The 11,325-nt window shown below is 41.5% G+C and overlaps 3 protein-coding genes across 3 annotated transcripts; 2 read left to right on the top strand and 1 right to left on the bottom strand.

Annotated features, from left to right (window-relative positions):
- Positions 1 to 301: 301 nt before the first annotated feature.
- Positions 302 to 2,671, top strand: cldn35 (claudin 35). Its single transcript, XM_056398486.1, has one exon. The coding sequence runs from the start codon at positions 1,536 to 1,538 to the stop codon at positions 2,223 to 2,225; it is 690 nt and encodes a 229-aa protein (XP_056254461.1). The 5' UTR covers positions 302 to 1,535; the 3' UTR covers positions 2,226 to 2,671.
- A 132-nt stretch (positions 2,672 to 2,803) lies between these two features.
- c19h1orf109 (c19h1orf109 homolog (H. sapiens)) lies at positions 2,804 to 5,441 on the bottom strand. Its single transcript, XM_056398487.1, has 4 exons — positions 4,978 to 5,441; positions 4,047 to 4,226; positions 3,844 to 3,962; positions 2,804 to 3,135 (listed from the first exon to the last, which is right to left on the bottom strand). The coding sequence occupies exons 1-4, from the start codon at positions 5,244 to 5,246 to the stop codon at positions 3,095 to 3,097; spliced, it is 609 nt and encodes a 202-aa protein (XP_056254462.1). The 5' UTR covers positions 5,247 to 5,441; the 3' UTR covers positions 2,804 to 3,094.
- Positions 5,442 to 5,551: 110 nt separating this feature from the next.
- cdca8 (cell division cycle associated 8) lies at positions 5,552 to 10,186 on the top strand. Its single transcript, XM_056398485.1, has 11 exons — positions 5,552 to 5,637; positions 5,951 to 6,043; positions 6,199 to 6,327; positions 7,523 to 7,563; positions 7,709 to 7,784; positions 7,935 to 8,002; positions 8,135 to 8,217; positions 8,324 to 8,422; positions 8,792 to 8,921; positions 9,204 to 9,290; positions 9,392 to 10,186. Exons 2-11 carry the CDS (start codon positions 5,953 to 5,955, stop codon positions 9,425 to 9,427), a joined length of 840 nt encoding a protein of 279 aa, XP_056254460.1. The 5' UTR covers positions 5,552 to 5,637; positions 5,951 to 5,952; the 3' UTR covers positions 9,428 to 10,186.
- Positions 10,187 to 11,325: the final 1,139 nt, after the last annotated feature.

Below are 11,325 nucleotides of genomic sequence, written 5' to 3' on the forward strand. Positions count from 1 at the left end.
GCCTCATTGTTAGAGGAACCGTGAGCCCGCTTTGTAAAGCTGTTTCTCCCTCTCAATGCCGTTTCAGACAAAAAGGGCAAATGGAAGCTAATTTTTGTGAAAGCTCCTTTAAAATACATGAGTTTGTGCGGTATGAAGCAACACAAATGTGTGTAATCCCCATTGTAGAGGCCTCCCCCATGTTGTCTTTGTTAAGTGATCCACCTACAGACACTGCTCCATCCATCCCTCCCTCCTTTTGTTGTCTCACCCTCTTTTGCCCTCTCCCTCCCTCCCTCCCTCCCTCCCTCCCTCCCGCCCGCATCACTGGGTGTTCTTTTTTTTTTTTTTTTCCTGGGGTTCAGTGTTGCTTTCGTAGGTTTGACTGTCAACAGCAGGACTAAAGATGAACTGATGCTCTATTTACCCAGAAGTCTCACTTTGTGGCCCTGATTTGTTATTAATGCTCTTGCTGGAACCGGATTGACCCATTTGGGCTGCGTAAATACCAAAGGAAGCGGCTGGGGGGAGGGTGAAGCCGAGCGGCAGCTGAAGTCTGAAGTGGCCTTGTCAAGGCTTGGACCCCGGCGCATTCATTGTCAACAAGGAGACTCTTAAGCTGGAAACAGCAGCAGTGTCTGATGAGGTGTGCTGCCTGTTTCCCTCTGGAAAAATGCTTTTTTTTTTAAAAATTACATAACACAGATAAAAAAGCTGCTCAAATAAGTGACTGGAAGAACCTCTTTTACAGCTGATTGTTCCTCTTCAGCGGATATTTGTTGTGTGAGGACAAAACACTGGATTTACGTCGACTAAGAGGTAAAAAGCTACGCCAATTTTTATTCTGTGTAAGCGAGCATCATTATTTTCACCCTTGCTGTGACAGGATACACTCATAGCGGCATCAGTGGCCTTGAATCCAAGTATCAGGTTATATCAGCCTGATCCATCTCGGTAAGGCTACACCAAGCCAGCACCAAGCCAGCAGAGTGACACTGAAATACAGTGCAGCTCAACAATCGGCCTCCTGGGTTTGAACCACAGTCGAAGGCAAAGAACCACATCCATGCACAAGAAACCAGCCTGGCTGAGATCCATTTCATCCACACGTCCTGGACTGTGAAGCCTGATTGATCCTGCCACAGGTGGCTGCACAGCTATCGGCTACTCAATAATGCATTGACTCAAGCTCAGGAGTGAAAAGGAAGGGGAAAGTGTGCGAGCCTCTGATGCTCTCAATAGGCGGATGACTGTCAAGAGAAAGCAGGCGATTACATCTGCATAACCCAGTGACTTCAGGACACGTGGAGGTGAAAACAGTGAACCGATGTTGAAGAGGAAAAGAAAAATGGCTGCTGACAAACTGACACTGGGGCGAGGACCATAAGAAGCTTGGCCAAGCCAGACAACAGAAAGACTAGTAAACCAAAGCAGCGGACTTTGAAGACCAAAAGAAGGACAAGAACAAAATAGGATCTCGCCAAAGAGACAACTCTAGTAGTTCAAGATTGGTAATCACTCAGTAGAAGCAGTGAGTCTAAAGAAGTGTTGTCATCATGGTGAACACTGGCATGCAGCTGATCAGCTTCACCTGCGCGGTGACCGGCTGGATCATGGCGATCGCCGTCACGGCCTTGCCTCAGTGGAAGGTCTCGGCCTTCATTGGCAGCAACATCCTGACCTCAGAGATCAAGTGGGAAGGCATCTGGATGAACTGCATCTACCAGACCACTGGTCACATGCAGTGCAAGACATACGACTCCATGCTGGCCTTGCCTCCAGACATCCAGGCGGCCCGGGCCCTCATGTGTTTGGCCATCTTCATGGGCTGGCTCTCCTGCACCGTGTCCTGCTGCGGCATGAAGTGCACCACCTGCGCTGGGGACGACCGCCGGGCCAAGGCCGGTATCGCGCTCTCAGGTGGGGTTCTCTTCATTCTCACGGGCCTGTGCATTTTGATTCCCGTTTCCTGGACTGCCAACACCGTCGTCCAGGATTTCTACAACCCCAACGTGCCCCTGATGCACAAACGAGAGCTGGGTCAGGCGATTTATCTGGGCTGGGCATCTGCGGTTATTCTTATGATCAGCGGGGCTGTCTTGAGCAGCACCTGCCCCCTCATGGAGAGGAGTGGCAGATATCGCAGGGGTTACATAGGTCGTAGCTTTGCTAATTCACCCGCTTCGGCACCAGACCCCCCAAAACCTATCACAACCAACAGTCTCCCATTGAAGGAGTACGTATAGGAGGGGGAGGAAGGAATACCAGCAGGTAGAGAGGAGGAAGTGGATGCTGTTAAAAACTGTGTAACTCTGGTTCTTTCCAGGTTTTAGGTAGGTGGATTTGAGATCTATATTTATTATATATATTCAACCTATATTTTTGCTTTGTTTGTACATCTCTTTGTAATGTGAAACTTGTTTTCAATATTTCAAAAGATTCATGTTTGTTTGAAATTTGACTTTCACTGTGATTTATATTAGTGCCTGAAGAAAGCCTTCTGCCTTTACTGTCAAATCAACAGCGTTCACAGAAACGTCTGAATGTGAAGACGGCTTTTATGATGGCTTGTGTCGTGAAGACTGCAGTGATATTCTTTGACAGTGTCATTACCTCTTGATATGACACATAAAGCCTTGACTGAGTGTGGACACATCAAAATCGTGAAATAAAATAAGTTTGGTAAAGTGTGCTTAACTAACTCCTGTCTGTTGGACCTGTCTTTCTCCTTATGTGTGCTGGATCGTTTTGTCATTAACAAGACAACAAAATGGAACAGTGATTTTCACCGATTCAACACCGAGTATCAAATGATGCCACAATGTCCTTTTGTGGACAGAGGTTTACTTAGATATGTGGAAATCCTCCTCTTTATCTTGTATTACATATTTGTACATACAGTCTGGTGAATGTAGATATGTCCCATCCACGAACAGTTTTTATCTGACCAGATAAGAATCCAGTCCTCACCCTAGCATCAAAAGCATCCATCCAATGTACACACATATGTTTAGTCAGTTTAGTTTCAGTGATGCTAGTTTAGTTTTTCTCATCCGGTTCTTCTCTTCCAGCCTCTTCATGGTCTGAGTTTCACTTATGTTACTTTGCAGTCTCTTCATTGGGACTCCATGAAGAAGGACACTTTGTAAAGTGTATCTGAAAGAAGACGGAGAAGTAGTTAATTCACCTAGAGATCTTCAGCACCATTTATTTAACGATGCCAGCTTCATCTAAAACAAACGTTCTGTAAAGTGACATTACAAAAACATGGGTTTGCCAAGTCAGGTGAAAGGTTTTCCATTTTTTTATTTTCTATTTTATGCATGTTGGCCCAGGAACCAAGTCCCTTTCGCAGTCATTATAATAGTTAGTGAAACTTAGTGAAAGTCATTTTTGCTTTTGTTTTACACTTTTAAAGAGTTTTCCCATTAAATCTCTAAAGGTAGCTTCACATGACTGCACATACATTTGCTTTGACCCACTATCTAAATTAATAAATGAAATATCTATCAAAACCAAAAAAGGCTGAGAAATGCATGATACATCATCAGTACCTGATTTACAGATTATAGAGGTTGACTGATTCAAATGGTCTCTAAAGGTGTAACCTAATGCTTCAAATTGTTTATCTTATAAAAATGAACCTGTCAAATATGATAATTATTAAAAAAAAAGGTACATTTTTTATCTGCACAAAACAATGTTGCAAAATACTTTGCAATAAAACAAGGATAAGACAATAATAACAAAAATGGTTAGAAAGTAAATACAACCTTAATTGAAAGAGTCAACATGAAATTATTAAGTTATTTCTGCACATCAACATTACACTGAAGTAATCAACATTGTACAGGGACGTTTTACCTGTGATGCAGTCTTCTGCACTGGGAGACTCCAAGGTTTTCCATCTCTTGGGAGCAGATTCCAAAAGGGAGAGATTGTCTGCTCTCAGCATCTGAAGCAGAGTTTTCCTCCTCAGAAATCTGAACTCACGAGTTGAAGAGAAAAAAAAAGACCCCGCACATATTGCAAACCAAAACTAACGCAAACCTAAAGATAAAGGATACTGTTGCCGATAGTGACGCTCGGCATCCTGCAGCCACTCCAGCATGTCAGCGATAGATGGGGTGGTGGCCGAGCGCTCAGTTACAGTGAGTACATCCAGGCTGTCTGTGTTTTGCTCGTACAGCTGGAGGACTGCAGAGACCTGGTTACTGATGGCATCTCGGGCAGACTGGAGAGAAGACCTGAAGGAAAGAGGTAGAGAGGGATGGATGGGTACATAGATAGTATATGTATCCTGTGCCTCAAAGTATAGTTTCAAACTATTGTTTAGCTGATATTGTGCAGCTCACATGTAACATATTCCCATTTACCAGTGGTGTGCCACTTGTTTTATTGTCTCATGCCAGTAGATGTGTGACAATAGATGCCAGGAGAACAGCAGCGAGATGCCAGTCAAAGTGGCATACCAATAAGAATCAATCACTATAACAAGAGTGGTACCCCATTGATGAACAATATGACAGTGAAAGTGGCATCTGTTAGTGACAGAGGAGTGACTCAGTTTATAAACCCCAAATAACAGCACCATTTCATAATCAGTGGTGGCATGTGACAACAAAAATCTGTATATGTTGGTGGGATGAGCGACATAATGTTTTTAAGTGCCATAAGCCAGTAACATGGCAACAGCATACCAATAATCAACAGTGATATACCACTCAGAAGGAAGTTTCAATCTCAGGGTCACTTGGAGTTGGGGGGTCAGTAAAGGCACATAGCTCATATTCGGACAGGCTGAGCTGGCTGTACATGGTTGCTGTTATGTGTGATTATATAGTAACCACATCAGACAGATGGCAAAAAAACATAGGTCGTGTCTGTAATGCGGTACATCTCAGGTAGACTGTAGACAGTCAGAGAGATGAGTCTGCACCTTGTACAACATGGTATTACAGTCATAATATAGGTTGCACTATTTGCCCAGTGACTTACATCTTCTCGTTGAGTTTGCCCAGTACGGTGTCCGTTGCTTGTAAGAGTTTGAAACGCAGCCGATCCTCCAGGTCAGGAAAGTCTCTGAGCGGTGTGTTGGAGATTTGGACGTTTGAAAGCGCTCTGGACTGCTCTGCCAAATTCCCGAGAGACTCCATCAGAGGGCTGCACTCGACCAACGCACTCTTCCATACTTTCTGATTGTTTTCCAAACTCTTGAAGCTTTTCCTCAGCGCTTGATGAAGTGATGCTACTGTGGGTTTGGACATTTCAGGTGACGGTTTTTATACATTAGTTTAGCCAAAAAGAAAGCTGCATTTGTACAATAAATTAATCCATGTATTTCAGTCTGTTTTCAACAGTTTTGGAGCAAAAGACTTCGTCGATACGATTTCTAAATCGTTTTGTTGTGTAAATATGTGGCTACTAAAACATCACATTTCCACCATGTTGCTTGAACACCATTTCCGTTCCCCTGATGTAAATACTGACGTTTGCTGCTATGATAGGTCAAGAACTATTTTACCGTGACGCTAGAAAACGCGCGTCCTAATTGGCTGATTCGCAGTGTTGGCTCCTCCCCGCGCGTAAATTTGAAAACGACTTTGTGAAGAAGGGAGAGACGAGGATCCGAGGGGAAAAAAAAAAAAACATAATCAGGTAATGAATTGTTTGTAAAATATGAATCACAATGACTGGAGAAAATACTTTGTTTAAGTCTTTGACATGTTGTTTGCGTGTGAATGAAACAATAAAATAAAGCAAGTCGGCCAAATTTCGGGGGGAAACTCGGGATGTTGCTAACGAACTAGCACTAACGGTTAGCTCGCTAACGTTAAGTTAGCTTCATTACCAGCCGGCCGCATGTCTGCAGTTTCTTTTTAAAAGGATAATAATGTAATCTGATGATATTAATGTTTCGAGTTGTCAAATGTGTTTGCACTGACCTCTTTCTCGCTGCATGTCCATGCAGACATGGCTCCCAGGAAAAGGACCACCAAACAACGGAAAAACAACCCTAAGTCGGCCAAGCTAGAAGCTTTCCTGGAGGATTTCGACAGCGAAGGTATATATCATAATATATATTTTTACTCGTGGTCGTGGCTATTACATTACTTTGTAATTAATACTAATGCATCATGACGGAGCATGTTATGGTTGTAGTTTGTCAATGTGGAGCCAATTTGGTTACTGGTTAGTATAATAATCTTGTTTTTGTAGTGAAAACCAGGGTTGGGCAACTGAAAGAGAAGATCAATCAGCTGCTGAAAGATGTTGACAACAGCTACAACATGGCACTAATTAAGCTTCCCAAGGCTGTCAGGCTGATGCCCTGGTTGGAGCATTGCAGTAAGTTGACACAGACACTCTGAAACCCAAACTACACTGATTCTATATACACTGTTCACACACTGAGTTTTGTAATTTCTGAATCCTATCAGGGTCTTGAAAAGTATTAAGAAGTCTGGACTTTATCTTTAATTTAAGTTGTTCTAAGGTCTTAAATTCTCCTTCAAAGGTCTTAAACATCTTTTCAACCCTGCCATTGACAGTAAAATTAGTTATGAAATATTTTTTCTATGTGATTTGAACAAAATCCAGTACTTTGTTCCAGACCTCTGACTTGTGTAAAATTCAAATGTATACCTGAAATTAGTTACTTTCTCATTGGTTAATTCATCCATCCACTTTATGCTGCTTATCCAGGTCCAGTTTATTTTAGACATGTTTATATAACTTGGAATTATTGTTTTCATTGATGTCTCATATTTTGGCAGGTATGACTGTGAAATAAGTATTAAATGGCATTCAATGTGGTATTAAACATGTCTTAAAAAGTCTTCCATTTAACTTGGTGAACCCTGTACACTATATTGTATGAGTTGCTTTTTGGCAGTAATATTTTACACATGCTTATTTTTTATTAATCACTATTGAAATATTTCTAAAAAATACGTACACAATACATATATCTGTAGTCGCAAATATTAGGCACATTTGCATGAAACGTATCATCTGCACTATAGCTGTGTATATTCTGTCAAATTAACAGCTAAATTGGTTTATTCTTTAGAGGAGTTATTTGTAAGTTTTGCTTTTGCTACATAGCCAACATTAGCATTTACAGCTGTTTACTTACCAGTCTAGAAGAAACATTGCAAGTTCAGCGTCAAACTTCCTTTACTCACCGAGAGCTGTCTCCAGTGGTGAAAAGCAACACCAGTGTTAACTCCAGTTTCTATCAACTCTCTTCTTCTACTGAAGTTAGCACGCTAACCGGCCAGCCCCAGGCCTTATCAGCCTGTCTTGTCACCTTCCCATTGCTACTCACTGTAGCCTCCAATCTCCCCTGAAGATGTCACGCTTCTCAGAGGCTGTATTACAACCTCTTGTATTATAAAGACAACAATGGCTGAAGCTCTTGCCAAGCCACAATCATCACCACCTATTCCTGGCAAGAAACCATGTTAGGTGGCAGAAGAATCTTACAAATAGCCCCTTTAACCAACATTAAATTTAAAAGCATTTACTGTTCTCTCTGTAGAGTCTGAGAAACCAAAGTCACCAGCAGTGGATGATGCAAAGGTGAGTCGATGATTTCTGTATCTCGTTCCATGTCTCATGATTCACAGTGTGACACAAGTTTCAGATTCTCTTTGGCATGTGCAGGCACAGCCTATGCTGTATTATACATTCATTCAGTCTTTGATTCTTATCTGTCTGTTAACAGAGAGAAGAGGAAGCTGCTATTGTTGAGAGCGTTGTGGCTGAGGATCACACTGTCCTTCTAAAATCAGTCAAGAAAAGTATGTGAAAACTTGTTTTCAAAACAATTCTAAAAACTGAAGTTCTATTGACAATTCTGTTGATGCTAATTTGTCCAGATTCTTTCAACCCAGTCAAGAATTTAGGGCCTGGAAAACAACTTATCCATTTATTTTGTCTCCAACTCGCAGCGTCAAAGAAAAAGGGTGGACCCAAATCCAGTTCAGACGATGAAAACACCCCAAGCACAACAAGAAAGGTAGTGGCTCGTTTTCGTTCAGTCACATGAGAGAGAAACAATACATTGCTGACTGTAGCCTCATTGATCGTAAATGTATCTGTGCTATTTGTGTGCAGTCCCTTTGTGTTAAAATGCTTGTTCTTAATTTAGGGGAAAACTACAAGAAAGCCCCCAACTACATCTAAAAGGGCAAAGGCGCTGTCAGTCAGTAAGCAGAGCACCTCCATCAGACGGTAAGAAAGTTTTTTTTTTCTCTTTCTTTCTTTGCTTTTTTAAACCCCTTTCTGAAATGTAGTTGTCCAATAATGTGATGTAATATTAACATGTCTCTGGATTCAGATCGTCCAGGAAGCCTTTGGTGACGCCTGCCAGGAGCATGCTGGATTCTTCTTTGATGATGGGACCCACTCCCCTCATCACCCCACGCTTTGACCCCAGGTAAGCATCACACTTACATCTGCACTGCAACAGTTTTTAATAAAATACTAGTATAAGTATTTAAAACTGAGGAAATTTCACCAACACATTTACTGTTATTTTCATAGAACACAATGGGCAAATAAATACCTAAACAATTGCATTAAATCTCAGGTTGATCTGTAAAGCACTAGCTCTTTTTATAAGTGGATCCTAGCATCTTTATATGAGCTTTATACATTAAATGGGCATTGGAGACTTGTTCTCACAACTAGCTATCTAATTGAAATGCTGTTGCTCTGGATCTTGTGTTTTCTTTTCTTTTCAAAATGTAAAACTTTACCCACAGTGAAGGATTCATGATACTCACCATGACCCTCTTTACCTCAGGCTTCCAAAGACCCCTGCTGTGAGAGTTCCCCGCCACAAAGAGAGGGTCTATAGCATTTCAGTCAACGGGTCTCCCATTGCAGCAGGAAATGAGGACATCGTCATCAACGTCCCCATCGGCAACGGGGAGGTGAGTCTACAGTTGGCTGGGCTCAGAGTTGTGGATCCTACAGGACATTATTTTATACAAGTAATGAATTGTGTTAACCAGGAATGTCAGCTAAGGACAGATTCTTATGAACATAACTAGAAGGAAGAAATGAAGACTGCTTTAAAATCAGATGTTTGAAGTTAGAATACAACAATTACTTTGCATATAAGTCTAAATTATTATTGCAAAATCTGTCTTTGAAATTAAATTTCATTGGGGCTAATTTACCAACACTTTGTCTTGTAATAATGTGTTGATCAGAGCATTCAGCTGTTGGCCAGTCAGATGGACTCCGTGGACCTGTCACTACTGGATGACACTGCCCTGAAGAGCATTCGGTTGCTGAAGGTACCGTGTATTGATCACCTCTGTAGTGTCACTGTGGAGTAAGAGCAGTTTATTTGTATTTGCCTTTTCCCCTCATCATATCGGTTTCTTTTTAATTACAGAATCGCCTAACAACACTGTGTGGAAAATCAGAGTGACCTAACCGTCTACTGCTCTGAGAAGAAAGGACATCGTGTTTACCAAATTATAAGACTTTTTTTTTTTTTTTTCTAGAAATTAGTTTAGGAAAAGTGGGGTTCATCTTATATACTTATATTTAACATCAGATATCCTTTTTGAATGGAGAGAGTACAAGTGTAACTACTGGCTTTTACAGAATGTCACAGGATGGGTTGTCTGTAGACTTAATGTTGCTTTTTTTCTGTTTTTATAGTGTCCTTCAGAGTTGATCAGCATTTTGTTGGCCCAGTTTAACCTGCAGGAATTTCTGAAATCTGGTGCAACTTCTGGTGCTTTTCTGTCGCTCCCCCCGCACCCCCTTCACAATAGCACCTGTAACCCCTCCTGAAAACAAGGGAAAAACCTTGTTAGGAAAAATCCCTGAGGAATTCTGCCTGTCTCATTTTAGTACTGTTAAAGTCTTTTGTCCCTATCGGCCAGTCAGACTTGTAACGTCAAGATTTTAGTTGCTCTACCTTTGCAAGTCTTGTAAGGTTTTTTCAAACTGAAACATTTCTTCTTCTACCATGCAAATACGATTTACTGTACATTCTTTGGTTCTTTTGTAAATACACTCTAATCATACTTTTTTTAAATGTTGCATTTTGTTACCGTTGAACTCTGGTCCTCCATGTTTCTATAAATCTGCTTGCATTTGCATTATTAGTGCAAATGCATGCTTCTTGTACATACTTGTATCTTTATGTCTGCAAAACTGATAAAGGATTTTGACTGCACCTCTAAGTTTGTTATTGTTATTTGAAATTAAAACCTGATGGTTCAATAAGGGCGTGGATGAGTAGCTCTAATACAAGAAATCCCATGTTGTCATTAGCAGAATTCACTAGACAAGACTTCTTTGTGTGGACAGCTCAAGCTTCAGCAAGCTGTACCTTTGTATGGTAACCAGTAGGTGGCAGCATTTAACTGTAGGATGTTTGGTTGTCTGTAATAGCTGCTTTGGTAGACAGTCGGTGCTTCTCCTAAGTATTCTCAGTTGACAAGAAAATCATTCTGTCTAGGCTAAAAATAAAAAGTGTAACTTCAGTTGTTGTTCTACTGTAAATGGAGAAAAATAGCTATGGAGATCTGTTGTAATAACATTTAATGCTTGTATTCTCATAGCAGACTATTTTAATGTAGTGCATGTGATTGAGTTTTATTACATCATATGGAAAGTTACAGGAGACAATGAAAATCACTGTTGTCATGCTCCACTGTTGAGATTTATTTATGATACCGGTGATAGACATGTGAATAAATTTGTCTCAAAGTATCCTAAAAATAGCTTTTGTTACCAGAGCTGTCCGCTTTTCTCTTGTGTGTAATTTTGCTCTATAGGTTAACAAACTTGCTTTTGCTTATGTAAGAACTTCCTCTTGTCCTTTCACGACTTTGTTTACACAGAGGGACATTAGTGAGCCACGTGACATGCTGTTGGCAGGAAGTGGCAGCCTTTCTCCACTCCTGGCACAGGAACCTGCTCTCTGACCTTCGGGGACATCATAACGCTGCCAATTAGAAGCTTGTTAAGCTTCGTTAGGCCTGATGAGCTCGTTAGGGTTTCCGCCTGGGATGGTGAACTGGGTCAGACCGGGCCTCACCTTGGGCCCAGACAGACAAGCATAACTCTTTGCTATTCCCACTGGATTCTCATGCATCATATGCTACCAAGCCACAGCATGGGAACTTTGTGCCCCCAGCTGAAACTGGGCCTGGTACCTTCCATCTGTATCCATCTTAAGCGCTTCATCATCTGCTGTCTCTCGCTGTGCAAACTGTTAGTTGCAGAGGTAAAAAACCAAACTCTGCATCCCTACAAACGACAGATGTTGTGGTCAGTGGTGCGTGCGGTTCAGCTCCCTCGTTAGCGGAG

The sequence above is a fragment of the Seriola aureovittata genome, chromosome 16 (assembly GCF_021018895.1).
Source record: "Seriola aureovittata isolate HTS-2021-v1 ecotype China chromosome 16, ASM2101889v1, whole genome shotgun sequence".
Taxonomy (NCBI): domain Eukaryota; kingdom Metazoa; phylum Chordata; class Actinopteri; order Carangiformes; family Carangidae; genus Seriola; species Seriola aureovittata.